Genomic DNA, 21518 nt, shown 5'->3' with positions numbered 1-21518 from the left:
CCTACCGCAGGCCTAGCTCCTCGTCCGAGTTCCATCGAGCGGGCGAGGAGGCATAGGGCGCGACGGTCGAGAGAGGCGAGGCGGGCTTAGTTGGAGAGGATGGTGACCTCGACCTCGACACCGGGCTCGAGCGAGATCGAAGTGATCTGCTTGACAATCTCCGAGGGGCTGTGCAGGTCGATGAGGCGCTTGTGGATCTTCATCTCGAAGCGGTCCCAGGTCTTGGAGCCCTCACCGCAGGGCGACTTGCGCGTCGTGTGCGAGAGGATCTTGGTGGGCAGGCGGACGGGACCCTTCACCTTGAGCTGCTTGTCCTTGGAGCGGGTGACGAGGTCGGTGCAGACTACAGGCGGCGGCCGCAGATGAGCACGAGGAGATATGGAGTGACACGGGCGGGTCAGCAAGGAGATCCGGAGCGCATCATCAGCGTCGTGGCACGGTGGCAGCGCCGGGTGCCCACTCACCCTTCTCAAGGTTCTTGACGTTCCTCGAGGTGAGGGTGATCCTGATGCGGTGGATCTTGGGGGCCGGGGCCGAAGCCTCGACGTCCTTGTCCTTGGCGACGTAGCTCATCGTTGGTTTTGGTTGGTTGGAGGGTGGTGGGAGAGGGAGGATGAAGACCAGCGGTGACCAAGGCTATACCTGAAATGCGATATGAGGGGAGAGAGGGAGGAGGGAGGGGGACGGCTCTCGCTTCCTTCGTGGGTCCCCCCGGCGGGGTCGCACGCCTGCCTCGCCCTGCCTCGCCCTGCCCGGCTGGGGAAAAGTTTCTCTGCTGCGGCAAGTGCACGCCCGACCGCGCGGGTAAATTGGAAATCGGGCGAGCTTCCCCGATCGTCTCCCGATGGCCGCATCGTGCGGATGCGCCGGGGCCAACGACCAAAACCACGCCTGCCAGCAGCGCAAGGCATCAGCAGGCGGCGGGCACGCGGGCGGCGGCGCGGCGAGGCGGGCAAAGCTTCTGAGCGTGGCTGGCTGGCTGGCTGGCTGGCTCCTCGTCCATCATCCGCTCCCAGCCCGCCCCGTCCCGTCCCTTCTTCACCTCGCCATCCTCCCGCACCCAGTCTCCCACCGCGAAACCACCAATGCAGCTCACAATACGCTCGGCACTCGCCGCGCTGGCGCTCTGCTCCGTCGGCGCCTCTGCGGCCGCCGCTCCACCGTCCGACGCTGGCCTGAGCTACGTCCTGACCAACGCCAAGCTCTCGCTCTCGACCGTCGACGGCTCGTCGCGCCTGTCGCAGTCGTTCAGCACCGCCCCAGACTACAGCCTCAACGCGCCGCCGTTTGACCTGGCCGCGCCGACGCAGCTCGAAAACGACGACGTCATCCGCCTCGGCTTCTCGCTCGGCGTCCAGGAGGGCTCGGGCAAGGGCGAGGCCAAGTTCAGCAAGGAGCACCTGCCCCACCAGGCCTTTGTCGTCCTCGCCGAGGCTGGCAAGGCCTCGGCGGTGTCCAACGCGGCCCAGACCGCCTGGCCGATCCAGGTCAAGCCCAGCTCCGGAAAGGCGTCGTGGAACCTGGTAAGTGCCGAGTGCCTTGCAGCTTCGCAGCGTCGTGGGCTCTCGAGAAGCACCGCCCACTGACGGTTCACCGCCCGTTCCGCATCCCTTGCCACTGCTCTGCATGCTACCGCACTGCAGAGGATGGATCGGATCCCCTCGCACCTCCTTGAAGCCGAGGGCCCGCTCGTCCTGTCGCTACTCATCTCCAACTTCCCCGCATCGTCGGCCGCCACGGGGAGCTACCAGCCGCTCAGCCTGCCGCTCATCTCGCTGCGCCTGCCCAGCTCGCTGCAGAGCGCTTCAGCGGCTCCCTCTGCCCGCGAAAAGGCCGAGATCGAGCAGGGCTTCCGCGGGTGGCCCTACAACTTCCACACGTTTGGCTCCTCGCCGGCCGACTCGATGCCCAGCCGCAAGCTCAGCCTCGTCGCCTCGGTCGTCACCGTCGCCGTGCCGTGGATCGTGCTGCTCGGCCTCGTAAGTGCAGCGCTGCCGCCGACGCGTCGGGTGCAGCTGGCCAGATCGAGAGGCTGACTTCCCGAGCGAGAATTCCGATCCCGCCCGCCTCCCGTATGTCTGCTCTGCCCGCACCTCAGATCGCCACCGTCCAGCCCTCGCTCTCCGCGCCGACCGCTCGCATCTCGCTGCTCTTCGTCAGCCTGGTCGGCCTCGAGGCGCTCGCCATCCGCTACTGGATCGGCATCACCCTCTTCCAGATGCTGCCCTTCCTCGCCGGCGGCGGCCTCGTCACCCTCATCATTGGCAAGTCGGCCCTCGGCGACCTCCGGAGGCAGAGGCTCGTAAAGGCGGCGGCCGCAAAGTAGAGCCCAGGGGCCCTCGTCACGCCGACGGCCCCCTAGTGCTGTTGGCGGCAGTGGCATCGGGTGATGGGATGAATAGAGATGGCGCCAGAACCGGAAAACCAACTTGCTTCTGGCCATGCTGCTTGCGGGCCGTACGCGCTTGCCTGTCGTTTGGCACACTCGTTCGGTCTCGCAGCGTACCGCCGCTGCGCTCGTAGCTCCTCCCAAGGGGCGCAGACGAGCCCAGTCGCCTCTGCGTCTCCGCGCAGCTGTCTTCCGGGGCCGCACTGCACCTCACCTCTCACGGCCTTGGCTGCAGCCACCACAGACGGCGCCGCTATCCGGCACAACCTCCCGCAGACGTGATCACGCTACGCCGCCGCCGTGGCGTTTCGGTGCGCAACCTGAACCTTGACTCTATTCCAGGCCCCTCGTACAGGCCAGCAGCGGGGACATCTATGAAACAGACACGAGGCGCAAACGTCGACGGGAGACTCGATGCTAGACGCTCGCCTGGCTCCAGTAGGCCTGGCCGATGTCGTCGACCTGGTCGATGAGCTCCTGGAGGTCGTGCCACTTTGTGCGCGGGTGGACGACGAGGCGGACAAACTCGCCAATGCCGCGCGGGAGCGGCGCAAAGTCGACGGCGAACCTCCGCCGCTGCTGCAGCTCGCGGTGCGTGTGCCGCGTCGCCGCCGACCTCTGCTCGATGCTCGCCTCCCCCCGCCCCTGCCCCGGCCTGGGCTTGGGTCGGAAGCAGACCTGCAGAAATAGGGGCGAGGCCAGCGGGCCCAGCTCCATGGTCTCGGCCTTTTCGGTGCGGATGTAGTCGACGACACGCTGGGCCAGCGCCAGGCCGGCATCGACGTGCTCGCCCAGCCCGCGCTTGCCGTAGCGCACCCAGTAGAGCCAGAGCTTGACGGCGTCGCCGCGCCGGCCGCAGCCCATCGTCTTCATGGCGGCGTTTTCGCGTGCGTCCTTGCTGTGGAAGAGGTAGCCGGCGTCGAGCGAGTTGGCGCCGAGGCTGGCGGCGTCGCGCACCAGCAGGAACGAGCACTGCAGCGGCACGTTGAGCAGCTTGTGCGGGTTGATGGTGATCGAATCGGCCAGGTGCGAGCCGGCCATCTGCGACGCAAAGGCCTCGGTCGGGCTAAAGATGATGGGCCCGCCCCACGAGCCGTCGATGTGGAGCCAGCAGCCGTACCGCTTGGCCAGCGCCGAGAGGGCGGGGATGGGGTCAAACGAGCCCAGCACCGTCGAGCCCGAGGTGGCGTTGATGAAAAAGGGCGAGCCGGACCCGCTCGACACGGCCGACTCGAGGAGGCGCGACAGGGCCTCGGGATCCATGCGCCCCGTCTCGTCGCAGGGCACCTTGACAATCGACGAGAGGCCCAGCCCGGCCGAGATGGCAGCCTTGTCCAGGCTGTAGTGGCTCTGGTCGCTGGTGAAGATGAGCGGGCGGGCGGCGCTGCCCGTCCGGCCGTGCTTTTCGGCGAGGTAGGCTGCGACGCCGAGGAGGCCCTGCTCGCGGAAAGGCGGGAAGATGTTGGCCAGCGCGGTCTGCACGGCGAGGGTGTTGGCCGAGGAGCCTCCGGGCATGGTGAGGCCATCGGGCTTGGTCTGGCGGAAGGAAGGGGGGGGGGGGGCGGGCGGGAAGTGGGAGGGGGCCAGGGGGTATCCACAGGGATGTGGCAACGACAGGTCAGCAAATGGGCGGCAGCCGGCCAACGTGGAGGCGGCCGCGTGCGCGGCTATGCTCACCTCTGTGAAGCCAAACACGCGGCAGAGGCCCTCTACGCAGCGCTCCTCGGCGAGAGAGAGCATGGGCGATGCGGACATGACGTGGGCGTTGGCGTTGAGCGTCGAGAGGACGAGGTCGGCGCAGATGCCGACGGGGGTAGGCGCCGAGTAGAGCTTGTCGAGGAAGCGTCCGGTCCACGGGTTGACGCTGTTGTCGAGGATGAGGCGGATGGCGTCGAGGAGCGCCGCATCGGTGGCCTCGCCACCGCGCGGGGCGGCGGCGACGTCCGGCAGGTCGAGCTGCACATTTTGGCGCAGCGCGGCAATCGAGGGCCAGGGCGTGACAAACGTCTCTGGGTCCTGCCCGGAGCGGACAAATTGCTTTACGAGCTCGACGGCTTGCGGGAGGATGCGGTCGAGCTCAGTCGAGGCGGGTTCGCTCTCGAGCGGAGACAGGCTCTGCTTTGCCGGAGAGGCGGCGGCGTGGGACGTGGCGGATAGCGTCATAGTCGACGGTGGTGGTGGTGGTGGTGGCGAGGCCGATTCTGCGTGTCTCTATGCTTCTATATCCCCTGTGACGAGCGATCCGTGACAAGGAGCGTAGGCAATCGGGAGGGCGGTGGCTGTGAAGGAAGCGGTTGGTGCAGGTGGCCGAAGGGAAGCAAGAAGCCGGCAGGGTGGAAGGCGACAAGGCGACAAGGCAAGAAGGCAGGAAGGCAAGAAGGCAAGCAAGCTCAGCCACCGCCCGCCCCCGAAAGCCGGAATCAGCCCCGCCTTGCCTGCCTGCTGCCCTGGCCCCAGCCGGACAGAGCATCGGCCCGATGTCAGCCAACTTGGGGCCAGCGACCCAGGCAGCAGCAGCTGAAAGAAAGCCGGGGGCGAGCGCTGCAGTCGGCTGCACGAGGGCCAGCCGCCAGCCAGGGTCTGCTCCTGGCACTCACGCACGCACGCACGGGCATCGGCAGCCCAACAGCTGGGCCAGGGGCTAAACCCGCTCCAGCTGGCATCGCCACTACCACCACCACCACCACCACCATCATCATCACTACAACCGACCCCAACTCTTCATTCTGCAATCGGCGCACCATCCTCGCTGCTTTCTCGATACGACCCGATTGGAGCCACAGCGGGACAAGACATAGCATGTCTGCCCCGCGCCTCGCCCACGCAGCGGCCATCGCCCCCCACGCAGCCTCGTTCTAGCCAGCCAGCCCCGCAGCCCGCACCGACATCCGTAGTCCACCCGCCCTCTCTCTCGCTCCACGCCGCCATACCATGTCCTCTATACCCAACACCACGTCGACGCCTTCCAACACGGACAACGCCGCCAACATTCATCACCGCCGCTCGCGCCCCGCAGCCACCCCATCGTCGGCCACCGCACGCTTCAGCTTCCTCGTGCCCGCCTCGGGCCAGGCACCCAGCTTCACGCTGCCCAAGTCCGCCTCCTCCGCTGCAATCACCACCTCGAGCCATACGACCGACGCTCTCTCTCGATCATCATCGGCGTCGACCACCCACGATCCCCGCAGCAGACAGCCAGGCTCATCGGCCCGTGTGACTGCCAACCCGAGCGCATCGCGCCGATCCCACAACGTCTCGAACGCGAGCGAGTCGCTGCGACGGGTGGCCAGCTCCTCCACCCTCGATATCCTCGACGCTCGCGGCACCTCGCAGGGCTCGCCTCCGCGGCCGCAGCTGGCGGGTGCTCCCCGCACGCGCCAGCGTCTCGATTCGCGCGCCTCTGTGGCTTCCGGCATCTCCCAGCACTCTGCCGCCACCGCAGCCTCCCTCGCTTCCCTCTCGTCGTTCCGCAATCCGGGCGACCGCCTGCTCGCACAACGTCCCGCCTCGGTCTACGCCGCCGGTCCCACCTCTGACAACATCACAGCTTCCGGGAGGGCGGCCGATAACCGCAGCCACCTCACCGCCCTCGGACACGCCAGCCAGGTGCGGGATCAGTCGTTGCCCTTGACCAGGACCAGCAGGCGTCTTGTGCCCAAGTCAGCCTCTGTGCCGACGCCACGGCCGAGCAGCAAGCCGCGCTCCATTGCCAGCGACGCGGCACCCTTGCACTCTGAACGGGGAGGCGCGGGGCGAGACATCGACATCCGCTTCGGCTCCTTTGATTCCCAGCGCTCGCACCACACCGCCAGCAGCGCAAACAGCGCCAGCAGCGCCTCGGACAGCTCCACGCACGGCTCCCAGCTGCGCAGCCGGTCGGCGCAGCAACCTCGACGGCGACCGCAGAGCTTCCTGCACAAGCCGCCCAGCGAGCCGTCAAACGCCACGGCCAGGCACATCGGGCCGAAGCCGCCCGCCGCCGTCCTCACAGCCTCACCTGACGATCAGAGCCCCGAAGACATCATGACGAAGCGCAGGCACGACCAGCTCGAGGCCGAGCAGGGAGCTGCCACACAGCAGGCAGATACCATCGCTCTGTCCGCAGCGGCCGACAAGAATGCTACCGTCCGACAGCGAAAGCCCGGTACGGCGGCAGCACCGACGTCACCGCCGTCGTCGACGCCTTCGAGGCGGAAGACGTGGTTCGGCCTTGGAGGCGGCCGTGAAACAAAGAGTGATGCGCCACCGTCCACAGGTGATGCGAAAAGCACGGCCAGGCTCCATGACGATGGTAGCGGCGTCGGTGGTTGCGACGACGATAACGACGACGAACAGCGACGCCGCACCATCCGGCCCCACGACGTCAGCATGCTTGGTGGCGGTGGCGGCGGCGGTGATGACAGCGAGCCTCCGCCGCCGATGGACGAGGCCGAAGCGGCTTTCCGCGCTTCGCTCGGTCTGCCCATGGGCACGCCTTCGTCGTCATCTGCGCGTGGTCGCGAGGGACCCCAGCGCCAGGACGGCAGAGACACGACCGCCGAGGAGGGCTTATCGTCTCGCCGTGCGGAACGGCGTGGCCTCGAGGACTCGCATGCGACGATCCGGCCCGCCCGCAGCCGCGACGCCGACCGAGCGATGCGCGCCGCGAGGAGGGTGACCTGGTTCGGCTGGCGAGGTGCGGATCCTGAGGTCGACGACGCTGGCCTCGCCGAAGCGGAAGAACATGGCAACAGTGCCGTCTCGGGCCCCGAGAGAGCAGAGGAGCGGCGGGCCGACGACGGAGACCCCAGCACCAAGCAACCAGGACGCGATACCCTCGAGCGTCCGAGCAAAGAGGACCCGCCAATCGACGCCGTAGCCGAAGGCACCGTGGCCCGTCACAGCACTGCAGCCGCCGCTGAGGCCGAGTCCTCCAGGTTCAGGACTATAACGAAACGCGGATGGCTGGGACGCCAATACGAGGTGCAGGAGGCGATCGCTGGCCACGAGGTTCCGTCGCCCGTGCCTCGCGAAGGCGCAGCAGAGGAGGACCATGGCAATCACGACACGATCAAGGCGAACCAGGCGCCGCTGCCTATCGACTCGCCCGGTCCTCACGACGGCTCGATGATCCAAGACGATCGCGCCGAACCTGATGCGCTGCAGTCGCGTCCGTCGATGCTGTCGCTGCGCGGTCTCTGGAACAGGGCGGGAAAGCTCCCCGACGCGGTCGAGGTAGTGCCTGCCAGCGCTCCGCCGCCAGAAGCCGTGACGGAGATGCCAAGCGCGGCCGCAACGAGCGGCAGCGCAGACGCGGCGTCTTCCGAGCCTCGGCCCGATGCGCCCGACCACGCCTCGCCGGCCGCGGGCTCGGCCGGGGCCTGGAGGTGGAGCCTGTGGCGCGGCGGCGCGACCGACCAAGCTCAGCCTGCAGGGTCTGGCAGTGTTGCCATCGACGGTCCTGCTGACGGAACAACGTCCCACGTCGAGCCAGCCGGCAACGTGGGCGCCGATCGGAGCGCGCCCGGCCAGCCGCCGGTCCAGCCGATGGACATCGATCCAGCTCCCAGCGATCCCTCGGCCGACCCAGGTCGCAGCGGGCCCCCGAGCTGCAGCGGCACTGCCACCACCTCCTGGACCTACTCGTCGTACCTCGCCAGCTGGGTGCCGACCTGGGTCTACAACGCTCAAAAGGAGGCCGAGGCAGAGGCGTCGCAGAAGGGTGCAGCGCAAGCGCACGAGGGGCCCGTCGTGTCCGACCCGGCACCGTCCGAGACCCCTCGCACGCCGGCCGAGCAGGTCAAGGCGGATGCGCTGGCCAGAGACGACCCTCCCGTGTCCTCGCCGCCTGTGGTGGATCCCGGCAGGGTGGTTCTCAACGAGGCGACGAGGCAAGGCTGGATCAGCTTCTTCAGCAGCAGGAGCTCGAACCGGCCCAAGGAGGTCGAGTCGCGGCCAACTGACGGCGATGGACTCGAGGTGATGGATATCAGCGATATGGAGACCGCTGGCGCTGGGCCCTCCGCTTCGCCTCGCCCGGACCTGGGCAAGACTGCCGGTGCAACGCGGCCAGCGCCGCAAAGCGGGGCCGTGGTCAGAATAGGTGGTAAGCTCCGTGCCGCTGCCCAAGAGGAGGCAGGGCCTGGTGCCCGCGGCAGCGGCACGTCGACGCCAGCGCCGGGTGGCAGCATCCGTGCTCCGTCTTTGTTGCGCCCGGCTTCGAAGCCGGCCTCGGTCGTCGACGGCGAAGGTGGCAGGCCCTCGACACCCCTCGGTGCCAGCAAGGACAACGTCAAGAGCCTTGGCAAGGCGGCGCTCGCAAAGGCCAGCAATGCCAGCGCCGCCCTGGCCCTCGGTGTGGGCAGCGCCAAGAAGAAGGACGCGCCTGCGACGGCGACCGGCTCGGGCGGCCAGGATCCGCCTGTTGCGGCTTCGACGGCGGCGGCCCAGCAGGTCCAGATCCGGTCTGCGCCTGCGCCCAACCTCGTCCTTCCGTCGTTCGAAGACACGTTCACGCGGGCGCCTCGCGCGTGGGCGCCCAAGGTCGGTGTGCTCGAGAGGACGCTGAGCGCGGTCAACAGCTACCTTTTTGGCAGGATGCCGGACCTGGAGCGGATGAAGAGGCCGACGCGCTTCTCAACGTATGCCGAGCCGGGGGCGGATGGCAACGCCACGATCGCGAGCGGCCGGCGGGCGTCTCGGCAGCAGCCCCACCACCATCACCTTGCGGGCAAGGCCAAGACGACCGGCATCGGCTCGAGCAAGGACAAAGGCCAAGAGGAGGCGCTGCGGGAGATTGCGACGCTGGCGCAGCCTTTGCCGCGCGCCTGGCCGTCGCTGGGCCAGCTGGAGCGGGCCCAGAACCGGGGCACGGCGGGCGTGGGCAAGGTGGTGGTGATCGGCGTGCACGGCTGGTTCACCCAGAGCATCTTCAAGACGATCATCGGCGAGCCGACGGGGACCAGCCTCAAGTTTGCCACGATGCAGGCCGACTCGGTGCGCCGCCACTTTGCCGAGGCCGGTCTCGAGCTCAACCCGGAGGCCATCACCGTGATTTCGCTGCAGGGCGACGGCAAGGTGGCGGACCGCGTCGACCGGCTCTTTTCCGAGCTGCTGAGCAGGCCGCAGTGGGTCAAGGACCTGGCCGACGCCGACGCCGTCCTGCTGGCGGCCCACAGCCAGGGGGCCGTGGTGGCGACGCAGCTGCTGGCGCGGCTGATTGAGCAGCGGCAGGTGCGGCCGGAGCGGAGCCGGATCTGCCTGCTGGCCATGTGCGGCATCCACCACGGCCCCTTTGCGCACCTGCGCTCCTCGATCACGTCGTCGTACATCAACTACTTTGAGACGGCGGCGGCCAAGGAGCTGTTTGACTTCCAGTCGTCGCAAGCGGCCGCATCGGCGCAGTACACGGCGTCGCTGCGCATCGTGCTCGACGCCGGCGTCAAGGCCGTCTACGTCGGGTCGGCCGACGACAACGTCGTGCCGCTCTACTCGGCGCTCAACTCGTCCAACAGCCACCCGAGCATCCTGCGCGCCCTCTACATCGACGGCCAGGCGTTTCCCAAGGTCGACTTTCTCACCAACCTGCTGGTGCTCTGCGTCGCCGTCAAGAACGCGGGCCTCGACGACCACAACCTGCTGACGCTGCTCAGCGCCTCGGTGGCCGGCAGCCTGTATGGCGGCACGGGCCACTCGAGGGTGTACGAGGAGCGCGCCGTCTACGATCTGGCGACGCGCTACCTGTTCGAGGTGAGCCATCCGCTCTCGGAACCGACCCTGGTCCCCGGCTACCCGCCCGGCGGCAGCAACGGGAGCGGCAGCCACGCCGGATCTTCGGCACCGTCGAGAGGCGGTGCTGCTGCTGCTGCTGCTGCTGGCCACGACATGGGCGACGCCGGCACGTCGTCGACCAGGCGGCCGATGCTCGTCTCGGACCACTTTGAGGCGCAGCGGTGGAACCCGTACGAGCTGCCGTGGTCGCTGCGCGGCCTGATGGAGGACAAGCACGTGCGTGCGCTCTTCGCCGACGACATCCTCGGCCTGCTCGACGACTACGAGGCGTGGACGCCGGACCCCAAGAACAAGACGCTCAAGGACCTGCAGTGGCGGCTCGCGCCCATGAAGAGCATCGCCAGGCCCAAGGTGGAGCGCGCGACCGATTCGCAGCAGCAGCAGCCGACGTCGTCGTCGCCGTCGTCGCCGTCGCCGTCGTCGTCTTCGCCGGTCCTGAAGCAGTCCGGTGGCCGCGTCGACCAGACGACGCCGAGCCAGGCCGGTCCAGCCGGCGGCAAGCCGGGTTCCTCGAAGCTGTAGAGAGAGATGCGGCCGGGCCGCGGCTGTACATAGACACGCGCAGACAGATAGGGCGCACTAGCGCGTTGCGCCTGCCCGCAGCTCCTGGCTTACGAGATTGACGACATCGACGATGATGGCCATTGCCCGAGGTTCCTTGGCTTCCTTGCCGGCTGGCGCGGTCCTGCTCGCAAGCCTGGCAGCCAAGGAAGAGCGCGCGTCGGGCTGCCTGGGTCGTCGCCGCGTAAAGCCGTCTGGCGGGCGCGCGGGCGGGGCAAGGGGCGCGAAGAAAAAAGGGCGGGCCCCAGCGCCAGACCAACACTTTCCAGCTGGGCGGGTCCGCTCGCAGTTGGGTCGGCTGGCCTGCTGGCCTGCCTTGGTTGCATCCCTTCCATCACCGCTGCACGACCGGCCACCTTGCGCCACACTGTCCTGTCCTCTCGCCTCCTTTTCCTGCGCCGCATTCGGAGACCCACCCCACACCATAGACAGACTCTGCCAGCCATGCTCATCTCGCTCATCGGGCTGCCCGGCGCGGGCAAGGCGTCCGTCTCCGACTACCTCATTAGCAAGCACGGCTTCACCTCGGTCCACATCCTCTCGAGCCCACGATCCCAGCACCTGGTCCCAGAGCTTCAGGCTTCTTCGTCGGCTCCCTCGTCGTCATCCTCGTCCGGGCTGCCGCCGGGGCCCCCGCCGCCGACACACGTCTCGGTCGACCTGACACCGCACACTGGCTTCCGCAGCCTCGGCTTCCGCGACGCCCGCGCGCTGCTCGAGTACGCCACGGCCAACTGGCGCGAGGACCTCGTCACGCTCGACCTGGCCGACGCCGAGCCTGCGGACCGCGACGCCTTCGAGAAGCGCCCCTTTTTCCTCTGCATCGGTGTCGAGGCGCCCGCGACGCTGCGGTGGCGCAGGTGGAATGCCAAGCACGGCAAGGCCAGGGGTGGCTCCGACATGAGCCTCGAGCAGTTCGTCGGCATGGACGACACCCTGCTCTACGGATTCCGCGGAGAGCTTGTCAATCAGAGCCGACACGGCGACACGGCAGTCGCCTCCACGACGTCGCACCACCACCACCACCAGCCAGACGGCATCGTCAGCGGCCAGCGCAGCCCAGATCTGGCGCGGAGCACATCGGAGGGACCCGGGGTCCTGACCTCGACGTACGCCTCGCTGGTGCAGCCGTCGGGCCTGATCACGTCAATCTCGTCGTCGTCGACGGTGTCGGGAGCAGCCGACGACGGCGGCCACGCCTCGACGCTCTCGCACCAGCTAAGCTACGCCTCGCTGCGCATCACCAACGCGCAGCCGACGCTGTCGCACCTGTACGCCTACCTCGCGCAGCTGTCGCTGTCGTCGCACCATCGGCTGCGTCCGACGTGGGACACGTACTTTCTGTCGCTATGCACGCTGGCGTCGCTGCGGTCCAACTGCATGAAGCGGCGGGTGGGCGCGGTGCTGGTGCGCGCCAACCGCGTGCTGTCGACGGGCTACAACGGCACGCCGCGCGGCCTGGTCAACTGCAACCAGGGCGGCTGCCCGCGCTGCAACGCCAGCGCCGCGTGCGGCACCCAGCTCGACGAGTGCCTCTGCCTCCACGCCGAGGAGAATGCGCTCCTCGAGGCCGGCCGGGACCGCGGCGGCGCAGAGGGCACCGTGCTCTACTGCAACACCTGCCCCTGCCTGCGCTGCGCCGTCAAGATTGTCCAGACGGGCGTCCGCGAGGTCGTCTACCAGCTCGAGTACAGCATGGACGGCCGCAGCCGCAAGATCTTTGAAGAGGCCGGCGTCGTCTTTCGGCGCTACCTGCCGCCGGCGTGAGCCTTTGGCGCGGCCCTCGTACGACACGCGCAGAGCAGAGCGATGGAATATAGCAGAGTGGCGGTGCGGGAGCAAACGTGCGAATGCTTGTCTGTCGGCGTCGAGGCCAGGTACCAGATGGAGAGGGCCAAGAGGTGCCTACCTGCTCTGCCTGCTGGCCTGTGCCACTGCTCGCCCGAAATCCGAGAGCCCACACTGCGGGGCGGCGGCGGCGGCGGCGTGCTCCTCGTTCTTCCTGTAGCCGCACCCACGCTTCGGACCACCACCACCACCACCACTCCCACTCACTACCTCGCCTTTTCAACAGCCTTCGCTACTCGCCGGGCACAGGCAATAGAGAAGCGCTGCCGTCGAGGCCATGTCGGCAGAATCGTCCCTTGTCGGTCAGTGATCCCAGGCACCTGAACAGAACAGCCAGATGGCCGTGCCGCCCGTTTCCTTGCGCGCTTGCTCATACCCGTCTGAACGATGCCCATCGCGCTTTCCACCCGCCTCGCTGCCAGCAGATCTCGATGCCTTTCTCCAGCCAAACTTTGACGTTCAGGCCGTCGTGGCCCAGCTGCTGGCCAAGAACCATCTCCTAGCGTCCGCGTCCCGAGGGCCCAACAGCGCAGATGCCTCCCGGCCCGCCGCTGCCACCACCGTCGACCCATCGTCGGCGGCCAACGGAAGCGGCACCCCCTCGCATATCGCCAACGATGCAGCGCCGGCGTCCGGCGAGCTGACCCTGGAACCTCCGGCGGACCGCCTCGCCTCGGCTGGGCAGGTGCCGCTCGCCAGCTCGCTTCGCCTCGACCAGGACGAAGGCGACCTCAGCCTCGCCATCAGCCGCCTCAATGTGGCCATCGACGAGATCCAGAGCTCGATCAATGCAGAGGTCGAGGCCAACGCATCGCAGCTGCTCGGGCGCGTGGCGGGCATCTCGAGGATGGAGCAGCGGCTCTCTGATCTGCGCAGCGGCGTCGCGGTGCTCGACGGCGAGGTGGCGGGCCTGCGGGCCAAGGTGCACGAGCCCTTTATCAAGCTGCAGCAGCACCAGCGTGATCTCGTCCGCATCGACGCGGCTTCGGACCTCGTCGCCAAGGCGTCCAGGTTCGTCACCGTGGCGAGACGGCTCGAGGCGCAGATGGACGTCCTCTTTGGCGGCGACTCGGCCAAGGCGGGGGCAGGACCGGCATCCGATGCGGCGACGGGTCGCCAGCAGCAAGACGACGAGGACGCCCCCGACGCCATCATCGGCCAGGTACGCGGCAGGGAGCTCGCAAGGGCGGCCCTTATCATCAACGAGATCAGTGAGTCGGCGCACCGCAGAGCCAAACGGCCCCAAGACGCCAGCACGGCAGGCCGGCTGATGATTCACCCATCTCACCTGTGCGACAGCCTCGATGCTCGAGAGAGATGGTGAACCAGCTGGCTCAGAGGGAGACGGCAACGAATCGCCCTCGGCGCACGCAGGCGACGCAGGCGACGGGCCGTCGCTCCTGGACCTCGACTTTGTCAAGCACTACCTGCCGTCGATCGACGAGGCGCGGCAGACGGTGACCGACTACATGGAGGACATGGTGGTGAGGGGGCTGCGCGATTTGGTGAGTGCCCGGACTGCCCTTCCTCTGCTGCTTGCGCCCTGCACCACCGACCGACTCGCTGATCTTCCGCGCCCCCTCCTTTGCCGGGACCAGTCTCCCATCATGCTGAGCTCATCGCTGCAAACCGCGTACAACCTGGGCACGCTGCCGGACCTGGTCCGAGACCTGCTCGCCGACCTGACCGAGGTCGTCCGGGATCGGATCCGCGCGGCCTTCGACATGGCGTCCCTCGGTCGTGAACTCGGTGGATTGAAAGGTGCGCATGCCGATTCACGCTCGCGGCGCGTGGCACTGTAACCGCTGACACGGAGAGTTCCGCCTGGTGGCAAAACCCTCCCTGACGTTGACCCTGCTCTTCTCTTGCCCCTTTTCCAGAGCCGACGGCGGCGGCTCCGTCCACGTACGCATCCTACAAGGGCCGGAGGCAGGCCGCCCCCGACGCCTCCGCCCAGGCGACCGCCACAGCGACGTGGACGGCAGCCCTCTTCCGACGCCTCGAGACGCTGATTGTCGTCGAGATGGGCGCCGTCTGCTCCAAGGTCTACACACTCGAAAGGGTGCTGCGCCTCAAGATGGACGCCCAGACTGGCGTCAACTTCCTCGACGAGGCGCTCCAGGTGCTCGGTGACCGGCCCAGCCTGACGTTCTGGACGACGCTGGCCAGCTCGTTTGAGGCGCAATCCAAGGAGGCTGCCAGGAGGTCGCCCTTTGTCGCGCAGATCCTCTCGTCCGCGGCGTCCTCCTCCGTCGCTGCCGGTGGTCCGACGGGAGGCTACGCTGCGCTGCTGCGGCTCTTTCACCAGTTCTTTGCCAAGGTCTCGGTCTACACGGACATTGCGTACACGGTCAACCAGCAGAGGTGAGTGGGAGCGGGTCTCGCCGGACGGGCAGCGGCGCTGGTGGCACGAGACTGACACCTCGATCGCCGGTTCAACGTCGATCGCACGGGGGAGGCAGCCCCGAGACGGTCATCGTTCTGCGGTCGCTGTCGCATCTCGAGGGCGCCTACCTGGACGCCGCCACGGCCAAGATGAGCGAGACCGTCCAGTCTGCGCTCGGCCCTCGCCGAAGCCCGACCGTTGAGGAGGGCGAGAGCGCAGTGCGCGCCATCAGCAACCTCCTGGACGCTGCGCGCTTTGATCCGCTGCTGAGCAAGGCTGCGGCACGACGGGTGGAGGGTCTAGTTGAAGACATCTCGACGAGGATTGAAAAGACGGTGAGTCGCGGGCCGCCTGCCTGAGCAACGATGGCCAACGGCGCTGTCCTGCGCTCCGCTGACGACGGCGGCTCCCGCCTCACTCTTCTGGTCTCGCCGACTCGACTCGCGAGCAGGCGGCACGGGATGCGACCGCCTACACGCTGCAGGCGCACGACACGACTGCCTCGCAGCTGCTCAACGCCGGGCTCGCCTCGTTCGCTTGCAGCATCTCTCAAGGCCTCGGCATGCTGGCCGCGGAGCAGACCGATCCGTGGCTCTCGTCGCGGCTCTCGACGCTCTCTCGCGAGGTCGATCGGGCGTGGCAGGATAGCATCGGCGGCCCGCTCATCACGACCGCGCAGCGCGAGATTGCCACGACGCTGGCACGGATGCACCAGGCCAATCTGGGCAAGTCGGGGCCTGCCGCGGGCGGTGGCAGCGGCGGCGCAGAGAGGGTGACGATCGGAGGCGGGACGGGATCGAGCGTGTACATGGACGACCTGTGCGACGAGATCTGGTACCTTCGCGAGAAGCTCCTCGCCCGCTACGGCGTCGGGCTGATCAAGTCGAGATGGTGGGTCGCCTCGCGGGGCATCTTTGAATTCTGCCCCTCAGGCCCTCGATCTAGGCTCGCTGACGCGCCTGCCCCTCCGTTCCCCATATTGCATTCGTCCATCCCTCGCGGCTACCAGGGCGTTGGGACTGGCGCGATGGACGCTGCGCGTCTTCCTGCTGCACGCCTCGCTGCTGCGTCCGCTCTCGGAGGCGGGCAAGCTGAAGCTGACGGCCGACATGACGGCACTCGAATTTGCCATTGAGCAGCTCGTCACCGACCTGCCCTGCCCCGCGTTGGATCCGGGCGCCCCGCACCGCGATGAGGCGTCGGCGGCGACCAAGAGGGGCGGCAGGATGGACATCTCGTCGTGCGGAGCGGTGTGGAAGGCGCTTCGAGCGTTCCGGTAGGTGTTTTGGCTCGCCGTGGCGTCCGCATCATCCCCCTGACCCCGCTGACCTACCTCGATGTGGCCTGCCTTCGTCGCCGCCACACCAGGTCGTTCCTCTTCTTGTCTACGCCAGAGATCCTCGATGCACCACAGCACGACCAGCGGATAGCGCCGATACCCAAGCACCTTGTCGCGCACCACCTCCTGGGCCGGACCGAGTCGACGTCGATCTCGTTCCAGTGGCCGTACGAGCGCAAAGGCTGGACGAGGAAGCAGTACGTCGACTGGATCCTTGCCCTGCGCGGCGGCGGCGGCCAAGGTGGGCGGGCGGAAGAGCCGGAGGAGACGGAGGAGGTGGGAGAGGAGCATCAGGTCCTGGAGGAGCTCTTGCGGCACCTCGACGCTAGCGCGGTCGAGGACAGGGTGCGAGCGTGGATCGAGATGGCGCAGCAGCGTCCCTCGGCCGCAGCCGCCAGCGCGGGGAGTGATGGCAATGGCCCCGCTCACGTCCCACCCCTGTATCCCTAGCCACCGAACGATTGAGCGGATGGTCTGAGCTACAGACGGCCGTCTTCGCAACGTCTCCAGAGATAGCATGCATGCCAGCCAACAGCAGCAGGCGTCGGTCGAGGGGGCCCTGGCCCGGGGCTCCCGGTCGCGCTTGGGCAGGCGACGCGTCGCGGCCGGCCGGTCGGTTGACCCCGGAAATTCTTGGGAATCCAACACTTTCGCCCTGGCAGGGGTTCGGCCCAGGTTCGCAGGCTGGCTGGCTGGCTGGCTGGCTGGCTGTGGGCTGAGCCCATGCTCGAGCTGGGCCCGCCTTGGCCCCTCGGTCCCTCGACCTTGAGCGCATTTTCGCCACCCGGATCGCCACCGCCGCCACCCGCAGCACCACCACCATCCTCCCCTCGCCACTCGACCCTTCCCGCCCCCCTTTACTCACCGTCTCCGACCCCAACATCCAGAGCAGCGGCAGACGGCACTTGCCCGCCACCGTCCCGACCGACCGCCTCTCGCCGAGCCACGCACGCCACCCTCGCCGACCTCCACTTTACCCTCGCCCCCTCGGTCTCGCATCCCCCCTGGCGCTCTCTCAGCATGTCGCAGGCCGGTAGCGACCATGGCAACGGCGGTGGCGAGGATGACATGGGCGAGGCTTTCGGCCCGTTGCTCATCAACAAGCTCGAGGTGAGTGAGCGCGTGCCGGTGCCGGCGCGGCGCGGCGCAGTGCAGCGGCTCGCCATTGACAGGGTTCTGGGCTCGCTGACCCCGCCCGGCCTTTGTCGCACCCACTCTGCAGGAGTTTGGCATCTCGGGCTCGGACTGCAAGAAGCTGGCCGAGGCTGGCTACCACACCATCGAGAGCGTCGCCTTCACGCCCAAGAAGAACCTCTTGCTCGTCAAGGGCATCTCCGAGGCCAAGGCCGACAAGATCCTGGCAGAAGGTGCGTCCCCCCCTGTCCCGCTTGCGAAAGAGGAGTGGCGATGCTGCCGTGCTGATGCCAGTAACCTGCTGCGACCCGTTGTTGTCCTGGTTCTGCTCTGGCAGCCGGCAAGCTCGTGCCGATGGGCTTCACCACCGCCACCGAGTTTCACGCGCGCAGAAACGAGCTCATCACCATCACCACCGGCTCCAAGAACCTCGACGCCATCCTCGGCGGCGGCATGGAGACTGGCAGCATCACCGAGCTCTATGGCGAGTTCCGGACGGGCAAGAGCCAGCTGTGCCACACGCTCGCCGTCACCTGCCAGCTGCCCGTCGACATGGGCGGAGGAGAGGGCAAGTGCCTGTACATTGACACCGAGGGCACGTTTGTGAGTTGTTCTGGCAATGGTCGCCGGGCGCCGCCATCGCTGCCGCCCCCCCTCGCTTCCACCCTATCGATCGAGCGAAAGCTGACCTTTCGAATCTGCTTGTTGCGTCCCCTCCTCGTCGTCCACCCAACGCTTAGCGACCGGTGCGACTGCTGGCGGTGGCGGAGCGGTACGGCCTCAATGGCGAAGAGGTGCTCGACAATGTGGCGTACGCGCGGGCGTACAACGCCGACCACCAGCTGCAGCTGCTGCTGCAGGCGTCGGCCATGATGGCCGAGTCGCGCTTCTCGCTGCTGATTGTCGACTCGCTCACGTCCCTCTACCGCACCGACTTTTCGGGCCGCGGCGAGCTGTCGGCGCGCCAGACGCACCTGGCCAAGTTCCTGCGCGTCCTGATGCGCCTCGCCGACGAGTTTGGCGTCGCCGTCGTCATCACCAACCAGGTCGTCGCCCAGGTCGACGGCGCCAGCGCCTTTTCCGCCGACGCCAAGAAGCCCATTGGCGGCAACATTGTCGCCCACGCCTCGACGACGCGTTTGTCGCTGCGCAAGGGGCGCGGCAACCAGCGCATCTGCCGCATCGCCGACTCGCCCTGCCTGCCCGAGGCCGACGCCGTCTTTGCCATTGCGCCCGAGGGCATCGTCGATCCCGTGAGTCACGGGCTTGCCTGCCTGCCTGCCTGCCTGCCTGCCTGCCCGCCTGCCCGCGCGGGGATGTCGTCAGCCGATCGCGTGGAACATTGGAGCAACTGACGCTCTCCCTCTGCCCCTCACTTTCTATGGTCTCTTCAGGTCGACTGAGCGCCCGCCTGCCTGGGCGTGCCCGGCCCGCTCTGCCTCTCGTCGTCCCGTTCGCTCGTTGACACACACACACACCGCAGCCTGTACTTTTAGCATCGTCACTGACCTCAGCACGCCTCATTCTACACATGCTCAGCCGACTGGGACGAGGCGGGATGTCTGGCTGCCGCAGTGCATCGCATTGCGTTGCTCGGCATGGCCTGAACGTAGTTCACAGGGTCGATGCCGACAAGCAGCCAACGCGCACGCACGCCGCCGCCACCTCGTTCCTCGCGCAACTCATCCCGGCGCCTCGCCTCGCCTCGCCTCGCCTCGCCTTCTCACTCCCTGCTCGAGGTTCACCCGCCGCCTCAGACGAGCTTGGGCAGCTTGCTGGGCTTGAGGCGAATGACGACGAGGACGATGGCGAGGGCGAGTGCGGCGACGATGGCGACGCGCACGACGGCGTCCGAGTTGTTCCTGGCCCAGGTGGTCTCTGCGACGCCGAGCGCGGCGACGAGGAAAAAGAGCGGGAGGAGGAGGTATCCCGAGAGGCGGTGCCACTTCCAGATGCGCTTGGCGCGCGCGCCGCCGCCGAGGAGGGCGCCGTCGAACCACACGCTGGCTGCGCCGATGGCGGCCTGGACCCAGGCCCAGCTGACGGCGACGGTGCCGAGGATGCCGTGCCACGAGATAAAGTGGGCGGAGCCGGGCTGGTCGTGGAGGTACCACATGATGGTGGCGCCGGCGGTGAAGAGGGGCAGCGCGAGGCCGAGGTTGAGCACCTGGTGGGCCTGCATGGCGCGGAGCTTGCGCGCCGGATCGTGCTGCGTCGTGGGCTGCAGCACCAGGATCGACTGGACCAGCAGCACCAGCGAGAGCGACTGGAGCAGCGGGTGGTAGCCAAACAGGGGCAGCGACGAGAGGGGCATCTTGAGCAGCACCATGCGCCACACGAGCGCCATAAAGGCCAGCGCCAGAAGCTGCCGATGACATGGGACAAGAAGAGCAAAGGCCCGTCAGCTCAGTCGCGATGCGCCTTTGTCAACTCCGTGCACCGCCGCCATCGCCATCGCCGTCGCGCCACTCACCTGAACGGGCAGCGCGCTCCTCGCCATGTTTCCTTGCTTGATGACGGTGCCAAACGAGACGGGGTGGCTATCGTCGTGCTGTTCGAGATCGCCCCGGCGGCTGTTGTCGTGGTCGTGGTTGAGCAAGGTAGTGGACTCGGAGACGGGGACGGGGTCCTGCGTCTGCAAGCTGTCGGTGCTGTTCCTGCTCATGGTCGTCGTCGAGGGCCGTTAGGGATGTGAAAGGGCGCACGTACGTGGACCCTGGGCTGAGCCGCGGGCGAAGGTGGCCTTGGCTTTCACACAGAGGAGCCGGAGGTCTGGGCGCAAGCAGCGGGTCGAGTCGTGGTCGTGGTCGTAACAGGGGCGACGGTGTGGTATCGAGAGGAGCCGTCGTCGTCGTCGTCGTCGTCAAGGCAAGCTATGGTCGTCATCGTCGCCGTCGTCGCCGTCACGACGGCCAGAGTGGCGCCAATGGCCACGGAAGACGCCCGGCCGGCCTCGCGCCGTGGGTGGAGGTGGGGCCAGCTGGCACGCCCGGATTTGTCAGACGGGCGAGGGGCCCAGCCCTGCCCTTCCCTGGCGTGGTCCGGCCTGCCTGCCATCGGCCGTCTCGGCCCGACGCTGGTCCAGCTCGGCTCCGAAAATCCAGCGGCGGCCCCGAAGATGCCGTCAATCAACATCGCCCGCGCATCGGGGCCGAGTGGCCGGCGGCGGTGTGGCAAACAATTCGAAATTGACACGCACGGGCGAAGTGCTGCGAAGCCCTGCCCGATTCGGCCTGGAGCTGACTGACTGACTGACTGACTGACTGACTCGGCGGCCGTGGGTCTGGTCTGGCCCCGCCCAATTTGGCACTGCGCCACACAGTCGGCCAGCCGGCCAGCCAGGCTGGCGCAGGCAAGGGGGCCACACCAGCCTCGGCGAGTGAGTGCCAGGCCGAGGCAGGCCAGGTCACTGCAGGCGGCGTGTGGCCGTTCAGAGGCCTGCCCTGCGCAGCCCTGCCCTGCGCTGCCCTGCGCTGCCTGCCTAGCTCTATCTCGTCGCCCTGCTTGCCCTTTCAACCGCTCGATCCATGCTCCTGTCACACCCATCCTCTCCCCCACCACCATCAGCACCATTCAACTCGCCTCGAAACCACCAGCACCACCTTGCCTCCGCCGCTTCCCTTCCCCCTTGCCACGGCTCCCCTTTGCTTTCCGCCCTCCTGTCACCTCGCCGCACACATCATACACCACCCTCCATCAGCGAGCACCCCTCTTCGCCGCCGCAAACATCACCTCATCTGCGCCTTCCATCCGGCATCCGCGTCGTCAGCTTTTACACTTTCGAACCCGTCGCTCGCACCTCGTAGCTTCTCTGACATTGCGCTTTCCGGCCTCGACACCGCCTACTCGCATCCGGCCACTACCGCTCGCGGCTCCCTGCCGACTCGCATAGCGCATTTGGCCATCGCACCTTATCCCGACGCCGTCCACCTCCACCGTCCGCGGTGCCCTGATCGACACTCAACCTCGGCCCCATTCTCTATCGCTCAGAGCTTCAATCCGGCTTCGGGCCATCGCCGATCCTCGCTCGCTCGCTCGTTGCTCGTCGTATTCGCCACCTTCCCCGTACATCCTCCCCTATACCACCCGCC

At 67.7% G+C, this 21518-nt stretch overlaps 8 protein-coding genes across 8 annotated transcripts; 5 read left to right on the top strand and 3 right to left on the bottom strand.

The window, feature by feature from the left end:
- Positions 1 to 86: 86 nt before the first annotated feature.
- Positions 87 to 573, bottom strand: PFL1_06522 (uncharacterized protein; the record flags this gene model as incomplete). Its single annotated transcript, XM_007884067.1, has 2 exons — positions 87 to 343; positions 465 to 573. 2 exons carry the CDS (start codon positions 571 to 573, stop codon positions 87 to 89), a joined length of 366 nt encoding a protein of 121 aa, XP_007882258.1.
- A 512-nt stretch (positions 574 to 1085) lies between these two features.
- PFL1_06521 (uncharacterized protein) lies at positions 1086 to 2326 on the top strand (the record flags this gene model as incomplete). Its single annotated transcript, XM_007884066.1, has 3 exons — positions 1086 to 1523; positions 1644 to 1979; positions 2099 to 2326. The coding sequence occupies 3 exons, from the start codon at positions 1086 to 1088 to the stop codon at positions 2324 to 2326; spliced, it is 1002 nt and encodes a 333-aa protein (XP_007882257.1).
- Positions 2327 to 2806: 480 nt separating this feature from the next.
- Positions 2807 to 4552, bottom strand: PFL1_06520 (uncharacterized protein; the record flags this gene model as incomplete). The annotated part of the gene is made up of 2 exons (XM_007884065.1): positions 2807 to 3925; positions 4067 to 4552. 2 exons carry the CDS (start codon positions 4550 to 4552, stop codon positions 2807 to 2809), a joined length of 1605 nt encoding a protein of 534 aa, XP_007882256.1.
- A 768-nt stretch (positions 4553 to 5320) lies between these two features.
- On the top strand, positions 5321 to 10681 carry PFL1_06519 (uncharacterized protein; the record flags this gene model as incomplete). Its single annotated transcript, XM_007884064.1, has 1 exon — positions 5321 to 10681. One exon carries the CDS (start codon positions 5321 to 5323, stop codon positions 10679 to 10681), a length of 5361 nt encoding a protein of 1786 aa, XP_007882255.1.
- A 483-nt stretch (positions 10682 to 11164) lies between these two features.
- On the top strand, positions 11165 to 12487 carry PFL1_06518 (uncharacterized protein; the record flags this gene model as incomplete). Its single annotated transcript, XM_007884063.1, has 1 exon — positions 11165 to 12487. One exon carries the CDS (start codon positions 11165 to 11167, stop codon positions 12485 to 12487), a length of 1323 nt encoding a protein of 440 aa, XP_007882254.1.
- Positions 12488 to 12845: 358 nt separating this feature from the next.
- PFL1_06517 (uncharacterized protein) lies at positions 12846 to 16743 on the top strand (the record flags this gene model as incomplete). The annotated part of the gene is made up of 9 exons (XM_007884062.1): positions 12846 to 12870; positions 12994 to 13779; positions 13868 to 14073; positions 14167 to 14329; positions 14449 to 14932; positions 15031 to 15289; positions 15406 to 15845; positions 15964 to 16230; positions 16323 to 16743. 9 exons carry the CDS (start codon positions 12846 to 12848, stop codon positions 16741 to 16743), a joined length of 3051 nt encoding a protein of 1016 aa, XP_007882253.1.
- A 570-nt stretch (positions 16744 to 17313) lies between these two features.
- Positions 17314 to 18830, top strand: PFL1_06516 (uncharacterized protein; the record flags this gene model as incomplete). Its single annotated transcript, XM_007884061.1, has 5 exons — positions 17314 to 17403; positions 17516 to 17660; positions 17765 to 18030; positions 18168 to 18680; positions 18822 to 18830. The coding sequence occupies 5 exons, from the start codon at positions 17314 to 17316 to the stop codon at positions 18828 to 18830; spliced, it is 1023 nt and encodes a 340-aa protein (XP_007882252.1).
- A 350-nt stretch (positions 18831 to 19180) lies between these two features.
- Positions 19181 to 20092, bottom strand: PFL1_06515 (uncharacterized protein; the record flags this gene model as incomplete). Its single annotated transcript, XM_007884060.1, has 2 exons — positions 19181 to 19792; positions 19901 to 20092. 2 exons carry the CDS (start codon positions 20090 to 20092, stop codon positions 19181 to 19183), a joined length of 804 nt encoding a protein of 267 aa, XP_007882251.1.
- Positions 20093 to 21518: the final 1426 nt, after the last annotated feature.

This window comes from Pseudozyma flocculosa, assembly GCF_000417875.1.
Source record: "Pseudozyma flocculosa PF-1 unplaced genomic scaffold scaffold00027, whole genome shotgun sequence".
In the NCBI taxonomy this organism is placed as follows: Eukaryota; Fungi; Basidiomycota; class Ustilaginomycetes; order Ustilaginales; family Ustilaginaceae; genus Pseudozyma; species Pseudozyma flocculosa.
This window is presented reverse-complemented; position numbering and strand designations above follow the sequence as displayed.